At 52.0% G+C, this 19,695-nt stretch overlaps 1 protein-coding gene across 2 annotated transcripts in view; it reads left to right on the top strand.

Annotated features, from left to right (window-relative positions):
• Nucleotides 1-15,362: 15,362 nt before the first annotated feature.
• TP53BP2 (tumor protein p53 binding protein 2) overlaps nt 15,363-19,695 on the top strand; it is a 56,137-nt gene continuing 51,804 nt past the window's right edge. For both annotated transcript variants that reach the window (XM_045069730.1, XM_045069729.1), the window contains exon 1: nt 15,363-15,619. Coding sequence is in view for 1 of the 2 variants with exons in the window: in XM_045069729.1 (XP_044925664.1) it covers nt 15,593-15,619 (27 nt within the window). In the remaining variant the exon portion in view is untranslated. The remainder of the gene's footprint in view (nt 15,620-19,695) is intronic.

Here is a 19,695-nt window from a genome sequence, read left to right as displayed (position 1 = left end):
AAGGTTCAAGATTTTTTTCTAGTTCTTTTTGTCCTTTGAATATGTCCCACTAATTGGTGTGTAATTTATTTGAATTAATTTCTGTGTGGTATGGAATTAACATTTTAATTTCATTTATAAAATCTTTTTAACAAAAATTCTGTCTGGACTATGTGTCATACTTAGGATAGCTTCTCCCACTAAGATTATATAGAACTTTCTCCATGTTTCTTGAAGTACTTGTAATTTTTTTTTAAAGATTTTATTTATTTATTTGACAGATCACAAGTAGGCAGAGAGGCAGGCAGAGAGAGAGAGAGAGAGAGAGGAGGAAGCAGGCTCCCTGCTGAGCAGAGAGCCCAATGTGGGGCTCAATCCCAGGACCCTGAGATCATGACCCGAGCCGAAGGCAGAGGCCTAACCCACTGAGCCACCCAGGCGCCCCTACTTGTAATTTTTTATCTGACATCCAACTGATGCAAGAAATACAGAATATAATAGGCTACATAACCTAGTATTAGAGCAGTTTCTTTCTTTCTTTTTAAGATTTTGATTTATTTGAGAGAGAGAGAGAGAGAGAGAGAGAGCATGAGCGGGGGAAACAGCAGAGGGAGAGGGAGAAACAGGCTCCCTACTGAGCAGGGAGCCCACTGAAAGGGATTTGCTCTTTCTGTTTCCGGGTTTAGTGAAAGTCTAAGTAGCGATCTCAGATCAACCTGTTACATAAACAGAAAGGGATGAATGATTTTCAGTAGAAGGATATTTGTGATGAGAAGTGACCACGTCGCACAGAAGGGAGGCGCAGCTGTGGGAGAGACAGGAGATCAGCCATCATCTTCCATCCTGGAACAGTCACGGTCATGAAAAGCGCTCAACCCTAGCCTCCCGACTCCAGGCTGGGAGGGGCCTTGGAGGTGGTGTAGGGGTCTCCCACTCTCTACCCTTTGCACACAAACCTTATTTTAGAAATCACTTTTAGTGTCTTTTTGCAGATTACCCTGGTATCCACTGAGCCTGGTCCAGGGCCACCGGTTCATTAGTCAGACCAAAAAAATTTTTTTAAAGGTTTTTTTTTTTTTTTAAAGATTTTATTTATTTATTTGACAGAGAGAGATCACAGTAGACAGAGAGGCAGGCAGAGAGAGAGAGAGAGGGAAGCAGGCTCCCTGCTGAGCAGGGAGCCCGATGCGGGACTCGATCCCAGGACCCTGAGATCATGACCTGAGCCGAAGGCAGTGGCTTAACCCACTGAGCCACCCAGATGCCCCTTTTTAAAGGTTTTTAAACATTTTTTTAAAGTAATCTCTACACCCAACATGGGGCTTGAACCCACAACTCTGAGACCCGGAGTCGTATGCTCTACCTACTGAGCCAGTCAGGCAACCCAGACCAAGCATTTTTATCATAAAGAGGTCTACATTTAGCATGCATTATATATATATGTGTATATATATATACACACATATATATTTATATATATACATATTTATATAATGTGTGTCTGTGGCTATCCTCAGTGCTTTTAAATAAAGCGCATATATAAATATAAAAACATATACACTTTGTACTATATATATATATATATATTTAAAGACTTGTTTACTTGAGAGAGAGAGAAAGAGCACGTGTGCATGCGCAAGCAAGGGGAGGGGCAAAGGAAGGGAGAGACCAGCGGACTCTACCCTGAGCACAGAGCCCTATGTGGGGCTCGATCCTAGGACGCTGAGATCATGACCTAAGCCAAAATCAAGAATCAGACACTCAACCAACTGAACCACCCAGGCCCCCATAAAATGTGAACGATGCATTTTACTTGGTCTGTAGAGTGTTTACTGATACAACTGCTATCTGTTAAAAGGGAGGTTCTAGATAAACATTCTGGTTTGCGTAATTACCAGAAAGACTACAAAACAGCATTCTGAAGTCTCACCTCACTTGTTTTTTCAGGCCTAAAATTGGAGCTCAGTAAATGGGTGACAGTCCAGGGACTTCTCCCCTGAATGGCTGGGATGCCCTTCCTTCTCTGACCAGCAGGACACTCAGACTCAGAAACCACCTCTGGAGTGAGATCATTCATCTATTTCACAAAACGCTTAGAATATTGTGGCCAGTGGACCATGCCTCCAGGCTGGGAGGGACCCAAAGATAAATTTAAAATAAAACCTAGGCTAGCAGACTTCACTTCTCATATGTGGAAAGGCTTTAAGCCAAGTCCATGGACACCTGTAAAGTTATAGTGGCAGATGTCTTGGGCAGTGGCAGGGAGATGATTCAAGGGTGTGGGGTCCAGGTGGAGGCTTCTTCTTGCTTGAAAGCATTCCTGGAGGAAGTGGAGTGTGCAACAGTAGTGGGGGGGGGGCTTCGACATGTAGGATGGGGGGGAGGGGCTCCTGGCATCAGAGGGAGCTGGAGGTATCTTTCAGCCTCAGCTGAGATGGAAAAGTCTGTGAGAATCAAAACTTGCAGAAATGGGAAGCAAGAGGACGACCGTGAACCAGGAGACAGTAAGGTGTATGTGTCCAAAGGTGACAAGGTTGCAGGGTCCTAGACATGACCACCTGCCTGCGAGACAGGAGGATGTTGGGGCTTTCATGTCCCAGCATATGAGCCAGGGTCTGAAAGGGGGCTGCTTGGGACCTAGTGGGAGATCGTGAGCACCTCCATGCACTAGCAACGATGGGGAGGGAACCAGGAGGCAGCCACGTGGATAGCGTTGTAGGGTGAGACCCCGCAGGACCTTGATCACCAAGAAGAGGACTTAGGACATTTTTTTTTTTCTGAAGGCACTAGATTCCTTGAAAGGCAAATCTGGCATGTGCTGGGAAGACTGTTCCTGGCCCCGCCTGTGGCTGTTCGGAAGGTCCTTGCAGCCAGAAGTGCTCCTTAGCTGTCTCTTTCTGCCGTCATCCCCTGGGAGGGACACAGTCCTGCTTCGTGGTTCCTGTCTGTGACCCCAGCCCAGGGCCCAACTGGGGAGGAGGACCAACTGGCTGGGTGCTTTCCAGGGGGGCAGGCGAGGGGGTTGGAGCCACATCCCGGCTGAGCAGAAGGTATCAGGAGGAGTCCATGGGCTGGAGGACACAACCGAGCCAGGAGGACTGTCACTTATGAGGGAGCAGAGATGGGCTAGGACAGCTGGACATGCACTGCCTCAAGGGTTGAGAGCAGGGGAGAACCAGGTAATCAGGTCTGCCTCGAATCATCCAGAGACGCGTCTGCAACTTCTGCCTGCGGGTGGGAGTGGTGGTCGAGACTGTGGGTGACGTTTAGAGCACCTGATTTTGGCTCGTGAGGCAGAGATATGTAAATAAGGCGGTCAAGGAGGAGGAAGACAGAATGGTCACGGACACACATGTCACATACGCACACGTCGTTATACGCACAGTGTAAGTATACGCTATGTACCTAGTCCATGGTGGGCGGGAGGGAAACAATCGGGTTATTTTTGTAGGCAGACAAATACATAAACATGATTTCCTAGGGCCTGGATTTCCTGAGTCTTTGGTTCAGGTCATGATCCTGAAGTCCTGGGATTGTGTCCAACATTGGGCCCCCCGCTTAGTGGGGAGCTTGCTTCTCCCTCTCCTGCTGCTGCTCCCCCTGCTTGTGTTCTCTTGCTCTCTGTCAAATAAATATGTAAAAAAATGATTTCTTAGCAAGGCCTTCATAAACTGTTCCTTATGACATAGCTGTGACTTCAAAGCATCCTGATATGTAAAGGGTTTTTTTTAGTGGGGGGCAAGGGTTGTCACTGATGGGAATCCAGTGGGTCACACACAGCCCAGTGGCACCTCTGCCACTTAGGGACCTTAGGGACCGAGGGGTCCTTAAGCTCCGGGCTCAGCTCAGTCCTTGGATTTTTTGGTCCAGCACCTGGATTTTCTCTGTCCTCATGGGGACAGATGCATGTTCATTAGAATTCCAGCAGAATGATTTGTAAGAGGGGTTTGTTTACCTTTCCAGTGACAGAATGCCTGAGTCTCTGATCTATGCCTGTGGGAGGGAAGCTACTGTGACCCATGCTAGAAGGGCTCTCGGTGATGGCATCGTGTGCTAGAAGGCTGTTTCCAGAGCATAGAACACAAACAAGAAAACATGGCGGTGGGCATGTGTCCCATGTTCTGGAAGCCTGAGGAACAGTCCCTTCTCAACAGAGGCTACTTCTCCACGGACATGCAGGATCTTGGATGGAGGTAGATGCTATTGGCTTCATTGTCTCCCTGGACCCATGAGTTCTTCCCAACCCCCCTCCTCTCTGACACTTGGATCTTTCAATGACTTTAGTATCGCCAACACAAGCCATAGTCAAGGGCTTTTTCCGTTGGCTGCCGGACGACGCAGGTCCCACTTCCCAGAATTAGAGGACTGGACTCCTGTTTCAGCCCACAGTGTTGATTAAACCAGGAGTTTGGGAAGGATTTCAGCTTCTCTGAATTTTTCCCACACTGACGAATGTGTTATTTGTGTTGGGAAATTAACATGACCTGCTTTCCAGCAGCTTTGGCTGTTCCCTCTCTGCAGCTCCAGTAAGAGGGCACAAGCCAGACAGATGGAGCATTCTAGAGGCTACCCAAACTCCTACAGCACACCCGTGTGCCCCTCCACTGATGTGCGATGTCTTTATCTGTCAGGAAGTGTGGGCCTGGACGCTTCTCTGGAGCACGGCTCCCACTGTGAATCTTTAGCTCCGGATGAACCCCTAACCTTGAACGACCTCTGGCCCGCCCTGTTGCAGGTCTGTGCAAATGTGTGAATGTCTTCCCCAAGAGAACGTTAGAAATCACGTGGTGGGGATCACCTCCCAGGCAGCAGGGAGGGAGTCCACAGGGGGCACTGGGGATCATTCTGGAGGCTGGAAGGAGGCACAGCTCAGGGGAACAGGTGGCTGGTGGGCCGCTACGTGGGTGAGGACCAGATAGGGTGAGTCATCTTGGGAAATGGAATACTGCGCACACTCATGTTAGGGTTGACTTATTGGTAACGACCCACAGGGATTTAGCAAAACGTTTACTTCTGTTCTTCTGAAAGATAAACAGGGGACACCCCATGTGATCACAGGATGAGGTTAAGGGTCATTGACCCAGGGGAGATAATGCCGGCCTGTTCTCTCCTTTGTGGTATGCCACTCCTCGGCTAGCAGGACCACAGGGAGTCTAGATGATGAATAGGAAAAGTGGGGTTGGGAAGCGAGGATGCCAGGGTTTCAGTGACACTCTGGGTTACTGGGACAGACAGCTGTCCCTTGTCGAGGGGTCGGTGTTTCCCTCTGCAGAATGAAGTTCTAACAACTAGGAGACAGAGTCGTTGCGAGAATTTAATAAAATAATGTGGTTCGAGGGCTCAACAATTGTAAGCACTCAAAAAAGGAGACGGTCCTCAGTATTCGACCTAAAATGTCACTTTGTTTCTTGAGACAGCTAAGAAGAAAGACACCTGACGAGACTCAGGGCTCCCTCTTCGGTCCTCTTGGCATCTGGGGTCCCAGGTGTCATTTCTCTTTCCGCATATTTGAGGTTAAGTTATAAAACCACAGCTTTGCTGGAAGCTCAGAATCGACACACTGCTTGTTCTTATTGTTTGTTTGCGGGAGAGCATGAGAGAAGATCTTGCCGCCTTCTGCCCAGGTTGGTGAGCTGTGTGTAGGTTCTAGAAGGTTGTATAGGTTCTAGAAAGTTGTGAACGGTCAGGTGCGAGGAACATCAGTCAGGCAGAGTCCCACAGGTCTGAGGCCCAGGAGGTGGTGTGATGGCCACAGGCAAAGCCACCAATGGGGCACGTGCAGATGTGTGACATTTCAGGAGCTGCTGGTAGCAACGGGGTTTGTCTGCAGCTGCCACCCCTTTACAGATGTAACAACCTGCATTTCTGACTTCTGTTTTATGACAAAGGACAATGGGTATAGGACAGAGAATGTGAAGTTATTGATGGTGTTGATGACAGTGTTGTTGAGGTTGGTGCAAGGACCTCACACGTTACACATTTCCACCCCATGCTTGCCTCTTCCTGCCATGACTCGCGGAACCCTGGCACACTCCTGGGCTCTTCCTTCCCTGCCCTTCACATCCCAAAGCTTCTCTCCGCAGCACACGCGTGTCCGTGTCCCTCTTTCATCCGTACCACCAGCCTGGGTTGGGAGTGCTTTGCTTGGATTATCAACATGGGTTTTCCCTGAAGCAGAGCCTGAATAAGGACCTGCTGGGAGGGGTCAGAGGGATGGCGGAGGAGGAAAAGCATTACCGAGGGTCCCCACGACTTTGAGCAATGCAGTGTCATCCCACCGGGACCTTTCAGGAAGCCTAAAGATTCTCCAGAAGAGAGAACTTTACTCAGTGTTTCTGTCCCCCGTGACTGAGGGCCTTGCCCGGGGCCTGGTGAGCGCTGAAAGACCCTGCCTGTCCCCTGGGCAGTGCTGACAGGTTCCTAATTGTCTTCCTGCCTCTGTGTCTGGCTCCACATCCTGTCCCCCCATCCACCACGACGATATGGTCGGTGTGGCCTTCAAAGGAACAGCTCTTTGCACAGACTCCTGTGCTTGAAAGCCTCCATGACATCCCTGAGAAGTGGTTAGCAGCTCAGGGGGGGCTCTCCGGACCCCTCGAGCTGCCCTTGCTGGCACCCAGACCTTCCCACTCCCCCATGTGGTCCTGCTCTCCCCTTGCTTCTCACCATCTGAAAGCCTACCTGTCCCTCCGGGCGCAGCTCATGTGTCGCCGGTGTCAGCCTTCCACTGCTGCATACAAGTTACCATACACCACACAGGGGACTGGCTGAGCAGGCGGGAGCCCCAGGGGGCCGCTGAGGGGCTTTCCCCTGGAGGCCGTGGGGTCACTCTGCTCCCCAGCTCATCTGGATTCCCTGCCGACCTCACTTCCTTGCTGTTGTCCCTTGTCTTGGTGAGGGTGGCTCTCAGCTACTGGAGGCCACTCTCTGGTCCCCATGCATGACCCCCATTTCAGAAGCAGCAGGACCACCTCGGTGAGATCCCCTCACATTTCAAGTCTGTTTCTTGCTGCAGGAGACTCAGTGTTTTGCCCGGGCCCACCGGGACAACTCCCTTGTGTTAGAGAAGGCAAAGCCATCACGTGGACTCATTCCACTCACGCTCTGGGGGGATGAGGTCACATAAGGCTGGGGGGCACTGGGGTCATTCCCAGAATTTGGCCCACCGCACCGCTTCTCCCAGACGGCCTTCCTCGGCGCCTTCCAGCCAGCTCTCTCCTTCCTACAGGGAGCGCCTCCGGTCCCCCCAGAAGAGGGGTCACCGGCCTTGCGGACCTGCCATGTGTCATCCCCAGTACTGGTTCCTCAATGTCTCTGAGTTACTCTTGTGCCAGGACGTATCTGGGTAATGTACTATATTTAAATATGGAAAGACACATCAGGGTCAAGAGCTTAAAAGGTGAAAGGAAAAGCACAGAGCCGTGAAATAAATGAGGTTCTATGGAAGAGGGAGGATCCATGGCCAGACTCCCATCCCAGCTGCGGCATCGTGGGGACGGATGGTGCCGGCCACCTCACACAGCGACACCTCCCGGATCTGGCTGGCTCTCTGACGTGCATACCCTCGGCCGCCCAGGTGATGTCATGAGTGTCCTCAAAGTGACCACAAAGACCAGAACTTCCTGATTTGCGTGATTTTGTGGTGTTTTCAGAGATCACATCTGGCCAGTTGTGGGAAGAGGAGCAATAAACTTATCCTCAAGAGGCAGTTTGGTCACAGGACCTGTTCTGTTTTGTTTTTTTTTTAAAGACTTTATTTATTTATGACAGAGAAAGAGATAGCGAGAGAGGGACCACAAGCACAGGGGATCTGGAGAGGGAGAAACAGGCTCCCCACTGAGCAGGGAGCCCCATGCGGGGCTTGATCCCAGGAGCTGGGATCATGACCTGAGCTGAAGGCAGATGCTTAACCGCTGAGCCACCCAGGAGCCCCGGGCCTGTTTTTGTTTTTGTTTGTTTGTTTGGGGGAGATGATTCACATAAAAAGACCTTTAAAAAAAAATCAGACATTCAGAAGAGGGGGGTATAGTTTCACCTGTAAATTGCACACGGGACAAATCTGTGCACGTGATAAGTGTGAACAAGGCTCCCTAGGAAAGCACTTTGGCATGTGGTTAAAAACTGTATTCACACCTGCAAAAACAATAATGTTAAAATTTAAATCTAACTTCGGGGGCCCTGGGGGGCTCAGTCAGTTGAGCGTCTGCCATCTAGGGCACGGATCGTGTCTTATCCATATGCTTCATATCACTACGCATGTAGTAGATGCTTAAATGAAATAAAATTTCCTCCCAGTAAATCAAGGCCTCAAGTATACGGAATAGAAAAAACCCAACTTCAGGAAAGTTGGTTCATTTTTTATTTGTTTTTTATTTTTTATTTGTTTAAAGATTTATTTGTTTGAGTGAGAGTACCAGCGAGCAAGCAGGGAAGGGAGAGGGACCAGCAGACTCTGCGCGGAGCACTGAGCCTGACAGCTGAGCTCCATCCCACAACCCTGAGATCATGACCTGAGCTGAAGGCAGCTGCCCAACCATCTGAGTCACCTGGGCGCCCCCCCCACCCTTTTTTTAAAAGTAGGCTCCATGCCCAGCAGGGAGCCCCATGTGGGTTTTGAACACACGACCCTGAGATCAAGACCTGAGCTGAGACCAAGAGTCAGACATTCCACTGACTGAGCCCCCCAGGCACCCCTCCTGCTTCAAATTCTGTAGTTCTTCCAAGTTTGCCTTCTCTGTGAATCTTTAAAAAAAAAATTTCTCTGGGCCTCAACTAGGGCAGTACACACGAGCTCAGACAGGACTTCTAGAAAGACTCCCCAGCGTTACATTGGGCAACGCTAGGGGTGCAGCGGGATCCGGACCTGCCGACGGATAATGAATGTGAGCTCATGCCTAATTGTTACTGGATAATGATGGGGTTTAAGTGTTGGTATAGAAAACCTGCTGATGAGATTTTTTTCCTTTCTAATTGTTTATCTTTGGCTACCGGGAAAAAAATTTTTAAAAGTAGCAACATGATTGCCTTCGTTTAATAATTAACTGCTGGTAAAAGTGTGTGCTGGTTAAAGGGAATGTCAAGAACTCCAAGAACTGGTCCTTTCCCCAAAGGAGCCGTGCCATTTATCTACAGAACCAGTGTGTTGTTCACAGGCACTTGAAAATATTTGAATAAAGCCCATTTACAAATGGTTTAAGATGGTTTTTAAGCGACGAGAACGTAATTCATTCCAACCTAATATGTTACTAGAGACCGGGAAGGCATGCGTGCACATTCCTCTCCATGGAATTAACACCTTTCTGTGCCGGGGACCACAGAGGCCACGGCATGATAGCCCGTGATGACGGCCAGTGGCCTTTGTGATGTCTAGGCACTTGATAGTGTCTATCGCGATCTGCTGGGCCAGACTTTTCTTGCTTGCCCATAGCGAAGCTTCAATTCAGGCTTCTGAAATCCAACTCATTCAACAGATTTTCTTTATTTTCAGGTTATGCTAGAATTGTACAATTCTTCACACGCGCTCACGCCCGGGGCCAACCATCAGCAATGGGTTTGGGTTCCCTAGGTCCTTTTACCCTCGTTCAACCTGAGCCTCTTGTAGGCATATAAGGGACGGCTCTTTGGGGTGATAAGTAGGCCATAAGATAGGATAACTCTCTGGGTGCCATGGACCTTGCGGTATCCCCCCAAAATTCACAGGCTGAAGCCTTACCCTTCAATGTGGTGGTATTCGGAGGTGGGGCCATTGAGAGAATCACATTCATGCGGTCACGAGGGGCGGGCCCATATTGAGATCCTGTATGAATCCTTTGTAAGAAGAGACACCAGGGAGCTCACTTTCCTTTCTGCCCCCAGCGTATGTGGATACACTTCTGAGATGCCAGTCTGCCAGCGAGGGAGAGAGCCCTCACCAGGGAACGGGGCTGGCAGGCACCTTGATCTCAGACTTCCCAGCCTCCAGACCAGTGAAAAAAGAAATTCCTGTAGTTTCAGCCACCTAGACTATGATGTATATATATATATATATTTTAAGATTTTATTTATTTATTTGAGAGAGAGAAAGAGAGCATGGTGGGGGGTGTGGACAGAGGCAGAAGGAGAAGCAGACACCTCGTTGAGCAGGGAGTCCCACGCAGAACTCGATCTCAGGACTCTGGGATCACGACCTGAGCTGAAGGCAGCTGCTTCACGAACTCAGCCGTCCAGGCGCCCCTAGACTGTGCTATTTAGTACGGCCGTAAGCTGACAGAGACACTGGCTTGAACTACATGCGTTAGAGACAAAGGAACAAGTCGTTCATTTAATTCCCTCCCGTGATCATTCACGTGTGCACCCGGCTACCATGTCCTGGGCCCCGTGGTAGGCCGCCAACAATCAGCGGAAAGTAGGGATGGGTAGAAGTCCCTGCTCTGTGGTTTGCAGAGTAACACCAGGAACACCAGGAACGCAGGCCAGCGTGAACATGTGGAGGTGGCGTGGGGCACAGAGGGGAGGGTTTTGGGGCTTGGCTGGAGCATGTACTGGGGAGAGCAAAGAGGGCACAGACAGTGAGGCGGAGTCTCAGCGGGTGTGGGGCAGGGACTGGGGGTGGTGGTAAAGGTGATTTGAAGCAGGGGTGTCCATTAGCACGTGTGGGACTTTGGATGGGCACTTGTGGGGATAAAACACCGGGAGTCTGAAGATATATTTGGGAACCAGAGAGGACTGAGCCCAGGTTAGAGGGGACGGAGAGAAGGTCCAGCTTGATGCCTCGTGCTCTGGTTTGAGAGAGTGAATGAGCACCTGTGCCATCCTCGGAGACAGAAAGTACTGGAAGATGACTGGACTGGGGAGAAAGGCCATACATTTGCTTTTCGATGAGCTGTGGCAGCCACACTTCGAGGCAGCTGTGCGGCGATGTCAAGCTCGCCATTGGATGGGACCGGACAGGGTCCCCAGGACTGTCCAATCCAACTGAAACGAATGCAATACTATGTGTTAGTTATACTGGAATTCAAATTAATAAAAAATCACAACTTCAGCTTCTCACTTGCTCTGGCCACATTCCATCACTACACTTGGCCCACGGCTTCCGCATTTGGCAATGAGGTTCTAGAGCCCAGAGGAGCAGACCAGACCGAAATGTGGACCTTGGCCCCATATGCTGGTGACAGTTAGGACTGTGGATGTATGAGGAAAGCAGGAAAGGGTAAGACCTGAGCCTCGAGTCAGGGCTGGTGGGGAAAATAAGGCTCAAGGACACGGAGAAGAGGCAGGGAGGGGAGGAGGGGGAAACCCCGAGAGCCCCGTCCTGAAGCCCAGTGACAATTGCATTGGGAGAGGGAGGGGACAAGCATCGCTCCCACGAGAGAAAATGTTTAGGCATCCGTGAAATAAAAGTGACTCTGGCAAGTTTCAGACGAGGGTGGGACCAGAAGGCAGGCAGGGTGAGTGAGGGGAGGCCCAGGGTGGGGACAGAGCAGCCAACAGGAGGTAAGCACACCTCGCATTATCAGGGATGCAGGGAGTTCCTCAAACCACATGGAGGTACAGCCCACAGCACAGACAGATGTCTTTAGAGCCCTGAGTTTGTCCCGTAAAGTCACCAATTCTGAGTCTTTTATCACTAACACAGGTGCACAGGGGCTGTCCCCGCCCCCCTTCTCTCAGAGAACAGGGGTGAGCTGGGCCTGGGGTAGGGGGCAAGGGGCCATGCTCACCACAGGTGATTCCCATAGTGATGGAAAGCCACCCATGGCTTTCATGTTTCTTTTTTAGAAACGTGGTATTATCTAGAATGTAGAGCAGACCCAAGAAGACAGAGAAGTATAATAACCATCCATGTGCTACTCACCACCTGCCCCCACGTCCTCTAACTGACTACGTGGCCCCATGCTGAGATTTGAATTTCATGTGATTTTCATGTGTCACAAAATCTTCCTCTTCTCGGGATGCCTGGGTGGCTCAGTTGGTTGAGCGGCTGCCTTCGGCTCGGGTCATGATCCCAGCGTCCTGGAATCGAGTCCTACATCGGGCTCCTTGCTCCGCAGGGAGCCTGCTTCTCCCTCTGCCTCTGCCTGCCACTCTGTCTGCCTGTGCTCCTGCTCTCTCTCTCTCTAACAAATAAATAAATAAAATCTTAAAAAAAAAAATCTTCCTCTTCTCTCTGGGACTCCTCCCCTCCCCCCAGCTGTTAAAGAATGTCAAAACCATTTTTGCTCATAGGCAATACACAATCAGGCGGAGAGCCAGGTTTGGCCTATGGTTTGTCAACCACAAGGATGGAATGTGGACCGGAGGGCACAAGAGGACTCGTGTTGACAGTCCCCAAGGATGCTCAGGGAGACCCCCCTGAGGCTGCAGCAGGAGTCGGGGATGAGACTTTACCAAACCTGCAGAGACGAGAGAGAATGGTAAACTTACGATTATTATTAAGTTCTATCCATTCTATGCCCAAAGGACAACATTGGGGCTGAACGTAGACAAATAAGTGAATAAATGAATAACAATTGGTTTTTGCCATTTTGTCCAGTGGGGTGAAAATTGTGTTTTTTTTCTATATCACATGGTGTATTATGATTGACAAATAAACAAATAAATAAATAAAGCAAATGGGGGATCTGGGGGCCTCACTCTGTTGAGCTTTCACCTCTTGGTTTGAGCTCAGGTCATGATCTGAAGGTGGTGGGATGGAGCCCCATGTTGGGCTCTGCATGCAGCAGGGAGTTGGTTTAGGATTCTCTCTTTTCCCTCCGCCTCTGCCCCTTCCCTGGCTTGTGCTCACGCTCTCTCTCTCAAATAAATAAATAAATACATAAAGCATATAATGAACATATATATATGTATATTCATACATTTCTGTACATCCTTAAAGGGCTACAGGATAGGGATGAGGTATTCATTCAACCTGACTTCCAGAGCCTTCCATTGAGGTGGGCACTTGACACATGAGTAGAAGTAGGGTAAGGGGGAAAAGGGAGATGGGGGTTCACCTTTGGGGAGGGGATAGGGGAGAGGCTGGCTGGGGTCGGACCGCTGAGGGAAATGGGAAAGGGGGTAACTGGGAGGAAGCTGTTGGGAACTCAAACACTGGACTCCTGCCCAACAGATGAGGAGAGGTACTGTGCCCCAGGCACAAGCTCCCCTTGGGGCACTCCACCCAGCTTGCGGTTATGTGGCTTATCTGTGAAGGAACAGAACCGGGCCATTTTACTCCAGGTCTTCTGTCCTTGCTTCTATTTCCATGTGACCGTTTTATGAATAAGCGGGGGCTGCCGGTGCTCCTATGAAATGTAAGGTACTCTAGCATGTGACCAGCTTCTGGGTGGTAAAGAGATGTGTTCTCTATTGAGAACGGGAAGTTTAGTGACTGATGCCCAGAATTCTTTTTCTAGATGAAGGTGGATCGTGATATCTTAGGTTGCTGCTAAGATTTCTTTCTGTGCAAAGAAAGAATGAAAACCCATGTATTATGAGGCCAGTTTTTTTTTTTTTTAAGTGCTCAAGGGTCCGTTTATGAGCTGCCAGTTGCCCACAAGGATCTTTGTGGGATGGGATGTCCCGCTTGCTGTCTTCTGCCCCAGCTGCTGGCAGCTTCATCCTCTGCGACAAACATCTTGGACTTACCCTTGACTTCTTTCTCTCATATCCAGAGCTAACCTGTCAGGGAATTCTTCACAATGCATCCCAAAGCCAAGTACCCGCACTACAGCCAGGCCACTGCCCAAGCCACTCTCATGTTTGGCCTGGACGACTGCAAGAGCTTCCTACATTTTCTGCGAAGTCCAACGGTTCCGCACAGCCACCAGCGTGATCCCAGGGAGATAGAGTCAGATCGTGTGCTACAGACCTTCCCAGGGCTCTCCACTGAGCCCTCAAGTCCCGGTTGGGGGGTGGGGGTGTCACTACGCGGGCCCCTTACGGTCTCTGCAGCTGTCTAGCACCCCCCACCCCGCCCGACGCAGACAGGCTGTCCGGAGGCCTTAGCACTGGCCAGTGCCTCCTCCTGGAAGCCTTCTGTCCTGGGGGGTGCTGCTGGACCACCCTCTTAAGAGTTGTACCTGCAGGCTCCTCCCCCGACCTCCTTCAGTCTTGTCCTTAGGACCGTCCTGGTAATTTGTGTAATCATTGATTATTAATACACTTCGCTATTGGTTTCACCGCTCATCCAATGTTTGTTCTGTGCATCGGCGTACGGCAGCGCTCAGAACAGACGGCAGGCGATGGATGAGAACTGAACCAACGCAGCGACAGAGCCGCTTTGCTTAACTCTGGACTACGGTCCGCCCAACCTACCTAGACCTCACACAGCAGGTTTGGAGACGTTTGCATTCAAATGGAATCAGGCGCTCTTCACTATTTCCGGTATGAAGGGGGTTGGTGCGCAACACAGGGTTTAGGGGTACCTGGGAAGGGGTTGCCGGACCCAAAAAGAGTTGCCCGTCCTGGAGCTGGGCACTGGCAGGTGCTCTCCTCGCTGGCCTCACTTCTCAGCCTCGCTGCGGAGGAGGCACTTCGGGAGGGCCCCCCACTGGAGCGCCCGCAACTCGGGGGCTGCCCCCAGCTCTTCCCCGGAGTCCCCACCACGGGGCTGCCCCCCCCAGCTCTCCCCCGGAGTCCCCACCACGGGGCTGCCCCCCCCCAAGCTCTCCCCCGGAGCCCCCACCACGGGGGCTGCTCCACAGCTCTCCCCCGGAGCCCCCACCACGGGGGCTGCTCCACAGCTCTTCCCCGGAGTCCCCACCACGGGGCTGCCCCCCCCAGCTCTTCCCCGGAGTCCCCACCACGGGGCTGCCTCCCCCAGCTCTCCCCCGGAGTCCCCACCACGGGGCTGCCCCCCCCCAGATCTCCCCCGGAGTCCCCACCACGGGGCTGCCCCCCCAGCTCTCCCCCGGAGCCCCCCTTCGGGGACTGCCCCGCACCGGAGCTGTTCCCCCACTGGAGCGCCCATCCTCCTCTGGGGCTGCCACGCGGACCCAGGCTGCGGCGAGGCCGCGCCGCCCCTCCCCCAGCGCGCGCCCGCCGCGGGGCTGGGGAAGCGCGCCCCCCTACAGGCGGAGGGCCGGACCCGCTAGAGCCGCAGAAAAGCGGTTCCTTGCAAGGCTGCTCGGCACACTTTAAACCGTTTTGGAGGCTTGTTTATTGACTATAGCAAAAATATGTACGCTCTTCCATTGAAGTCATTTTTAGTGTATTCCTTTACTTAGTGAAAGCGAGTCAGACAAGAGTTTTCCCATGGAACCTGGGCTACGGGCAAAGGGCTGTAGGCGGAGGCCGCAAACCCGCGTCCAGCGGGCCGCCGGGCCAGCCACCCCAGCCTGGCCCGCGCAGGCGCGCTCCCGGCCCCGCCCGCGCAGGCGCGCTCCCGGACCGCCCCGCCCCCACCGCCGCGCGCGGGGGGCGGAGCGCAGAGGGCGCGCGGGCCGTCGCGGGCGCGGAGGAGACAAAGCCGCGTCGGGGCCGCTGGGGGTGGGCCCGGGGCTCGGTGGCGCCCCCGCCTGCGGGGAGGGCTCGGCGGACCGCCCACGCCGCGGCCGCCTCGCAACAGGTCGGCGGCCTTCCGGGTGCCTCGCCCTGCACTGCCGCCCCCGGCTCCCGAGACCCGGGCCCCCGCTCGGCCCGGGCCGCGGCTCCCATGCGGTTCGGGTCCAAGATGATGCCGGTAAGCGTGCGGGCGGGCGCGGAAGTGCGCGGGGCGCGGGCGGGCGCGGGAGCCGAGCCGGGCTGCGGGCGGCGCGGCCCGACTCCGGGTCCCCAGGCCGCGGTCCCCGGCCCAGCCCCCACCCTCGGCCCCCTTCACCCCCCGGCGCAGCCCCCAGCCCTCGGCCCCCAGCCGGGGTGAGCCGCGGGCAGGCAGCCGCCGAAAGTTTACTCCGGTCTCCGCCGGGGTCCTCACTTGGTGCGCTCCTTGAGCGTCGAGAACAGGGACCCGGAGTCTCGGTTGCTTTGTCTTTTTAAAAAACTTTTTGTGAAACAGGCATCAAACTTGCCCTTGCCTTAGTTTTGGTTGGGTTTCGCTCTCGGTGTGCGGTGGCAGCCCGAGTGTCGGATCGCGGGAGACCTGAGTGCCCGCGGCGCCTTCGGTCCACGGCCCCCTTACCCGAGCCCCGCGAATGCCCCAAGTCCTATTGAGCCCCCATCCCTCCATGAACACCCCGTCGTCACCCCCCCCTCCACCGAGTCCCCGGCCCCAGAATCCCGCGAAGCCTCCCTAGCCCCCCACCCCGCTGCCCCGCCCTCAAAATCCCCGCGAACCCACGGAGCCCCCATCCCCCCACGAACCTCCACTCCCATCCCCCGAGTCCCCGGCCCCATGAATCCCCCGAAACCCCCAGCCCTCCACGATCCCCTGGCCCACCCGTTCCCCCTCCCGAGTCCCCGGATCCATGAATCCCTGAATCCCCCCCAACCCCCACGAACCCCTGGTCTCCCCTTGTTCCTCCTCGACTCCCCGGCCCCATGAATCCCCTGAACCCCCCAAACCCCCACGAACCGCCGGCCCTCCCCGTACCCCTTGTCCACCCACCCTTCGGAGTTCCCGGCCCCCTAAAACCCCCGAATCCTCCAGCACACCCCCGACTCTGATCTCCGGCACCCCCGAGTCCCCCCCCTACGAGCCCCTGGACCTCCTGGCCCCCAGCCTCTGGCCCCACGAGACCCCCGACTCCCCAACCCGCTGAATCCTCCGAACCTGGCCTCCAGTCCTAGAACCTCCGGTCTCCCCCAACCAACCCTCCGAGTCCCCGCTCCTGAAGGCTACCCCCCCTCCCCCGCTCTGGCCCCCCAGGGCTGACGCTGGAGTGAAGTGGTGCTTTTCTTCTGCGCCCGCGGTGGGAGTGGGAGGGGGTGCTGGGCTGGGGGCTCGTGCCTGTGTCCCCTGCGCCCCGCGAAGTTGTGCTCGCGCCTCTCCCCCGGACCAGGGGTCATTTTGTGGCCCTTGCTGTTTCCTTATGGCTTCGTGTGCTGAGACAAAGAAGCTGGCAACTTTTACCGCATTACCCCATCTGTAGAATGGAGCGAGGACAATCGTGTTCACTTGCAGTTACAGGTAGTCGTCGTCGTCCGGGTTCACCACCCTCACCCTCACCCCTCCCGCAAAGTCATGGGAGGGCATCCTAAATGTTCACAGTCTGGGCAAACTTAGTTTATCCGGATTCATTGAGTTTCGATGGTTTGGGGTATTTTGTCCTGCCAGGATTCAAGGAATTGGAAAGTGTTGAGCGGTCTGCATCCTGTTTTAGTTTAATACCTGGTTACAAAGTCAGGTTTGTGATGCAAATGCCACGTATTAAAATATGGACCATGGAAGAGGGTGAAGGAGTTTGCTATTGAAATATTTATCCCTTCGGTTTACAATTCTTCCCTCCCCCCCCTTTTTAATATTTCTCTTGAAATGGCTTTTGCAGGTTGTCTCTGAATTTTCCTAAAAATAGGAGCAAGATAAGTGTTGGTTTTTGCAATGGGATATCTTAAGGATGGTTTCATGTCAAGATATCCTTTGGGCTTTCTTAAAACTTAGCAGAGTTTTCCTTGTCCCTGCTGTATACCAGATGACCAGAATCTATGAAAGGTTATGTTGCTCTGGAGACTCTGTGTTAGTGAGTGGTATGGTTCCTCAGATCGCCCTCAGCCCAGACTCCCAGTGTGGGGGCAGCGCCGAAGCCAGGAGCAGCCAGGACCTCACTACTTCAGCTACGACCTTTGTGACCAGAACCATCGTCTTTTATTTTTTAAAAAAGATTTTATTTTTTTATTTGACAGACGGAGATCACAAGTAGGCAGAGAGGCAGGCAGATAGGAGGAAGCAGACTCCCGGCTGAGCAGAGAGCCCAGTGCGGGGTTTGATCCCAGGACCCTGGGATCGCGACCCAAGCCGAAGGCAGAGGCTTTAACCCACTGAGCCACCCAGATGCCCCAAGAACTATCTTCTTTTAAAAAGTGATTTGCCTCAGGTTCAGCATCTGTAAAATGGGGATTATGATCCTACGGAGGTCTTAGAGGGGGTTGGAGGATTAGGGTTGCTAGTCTTGAAGCACTCAGTACCGTGTCCAGTTTATGTGGGATTTGCAATCCTGGTGAAACCAGGGGTTTCACCTGGGGTCCCTACAAACGGGAGGCAAGTTTTCATTTAGCGCCATTGTGTTAGGTGTGTCTTTATCCTGTCGCTTCTTGGGTACTGGAAAATAAACCCATTTTCTTAAATATATTTCTCATCTTTGGCTTTTAATATACTTGGATTTTTTTTTAAGATTTTATTTATTTATTTGACAGATAGAGATCACAAGTAGGCAGAGAGGCAGGCAGAGAGAGAGAGAGAGAGAGAGAGAGAGAGGAGGAAACAGCCTCCCTGCAGAGCAGAGAGCCTGATGTGGGGCTTGATCCCAGAACCCTGGGATCATGACCTGAGCTGAAGGCAGAGGCTTTGACCCGCTGAGCCACCTAGGCACCTCAGTATACTTGGATTTTAATTTTAACGTTGAGGGAAGTTTCATATTTTCTTACTTTGAAAAATTCTAACCAATTTATTGGGAAAAGCTGTGTGCTTCCTCTGAAAAAATGGATTGTCTCAGCATGTAGATAGTTGTCTTGTGCTTTTTTTTTCTCGTTGTAGTGGTTAAATGTACATAACAAAAGTTTCCATTTTAACCATTTTTGCTTGTGTGGTTCTCTGGCACTAAGCACATTCCTTGATTTGCTCTTCTAGGCATTCTAAAGATAACAGCTTGCTGTTTAGACAGCATTATATTAAAAATGTGCAAATAAATGGTGTCTGTGTATTTTCTCACCAAATGGTAGAGAAGTAAGTGATTTTCATGTGGGACATGAAGTGATAATTGGACCCAAAACCATAGGGGGAAGGTGCATTTTAGTAGGCTAACTAAAAATAAGTAGGCAAACAGCTGAGTATCAGGGCAGAGGTAATGATAGGGTGCGGCGGAGCGGGAGTGATAATTAACACCCATTTTCAGATACCCACCAAAGCATCTCTGATTCTCTGATATTTCTACCACTTGGTAAGAAGAAACTGATTAACTTCTCCTACTTGACACCGTATTTTCCTCATCGCAGAAAGCATCGTTTGCAGGCTGAGTATGGCTATTTAGTTGAGCCTTCCTCACTGTATTTGATTATCAGATAGAGGGAGATAATTATTGCAAACAAAATTTCTCAGCTATTCAAAATGATACCAGCTATGTTTTTTCATTACTTTTATTTTGCAAAGCCATTGTATGTAAGCAGAGCCTGTATTCGAAAATGTCTTTATGAGTTAGCCAACTCTCAAAGCGTTGTTCACTGCTTCTTTTAGATGTAGCTTTACAAAAATTCCTGTTTGTGCCTGCTATCGAAATGGTGAATAAAAACAAACAAAACTGTCCATAAAATCACGAGGTATTGTGTCGTGCCCCATGGAAGGTCGGAGGACTTGAATTTGCCTGTCTCTATGGTAGATACTATGTGTTACACACATTTCTGGCTGTTACAGAACTGTGCTGTGTCCGTCTTGTCCCCTGTGGTGGCCACCAGCTACCTACAGGTACAGCATTTGAGATATGGCTGGTGGGATGAACAACTGGTCTTCAAACAGTTATTTAGTGTGAATTATATCTAAGTAGCCACATGGGCCTGGTGGCCGCAGCACTGACATGGCGGGCAGTTTGGCAAAGTAGCCCAAAGAGTAACTTTACGTTGCAATCACATATTTGCAGCTTCCTGTTTACATTCGCACTTAACTAAAAA

Source organism: Mustela putorius, unplaced genomic scaffold (genome assembly GCF_011764305.1).
Source record: "Mustela putorius furo isolate JIRA1106 unplaced genomic scaffold, ASM1176430v1.1 tig00003942_pilon_pilon_pilon, whole genome shotgun sequence".
In the NCBI taxonomy this organism is placed as follows: Eukaryota; Metazoa; Chordata; class Mammalia; order Carnivora; family Mustelidae; genus Mustela; species Mustela putorius.
Note: the sequence above shows the minus strand (reverse complement) of the source record. Positions and strands in the feature narration are given on the sequence as shown.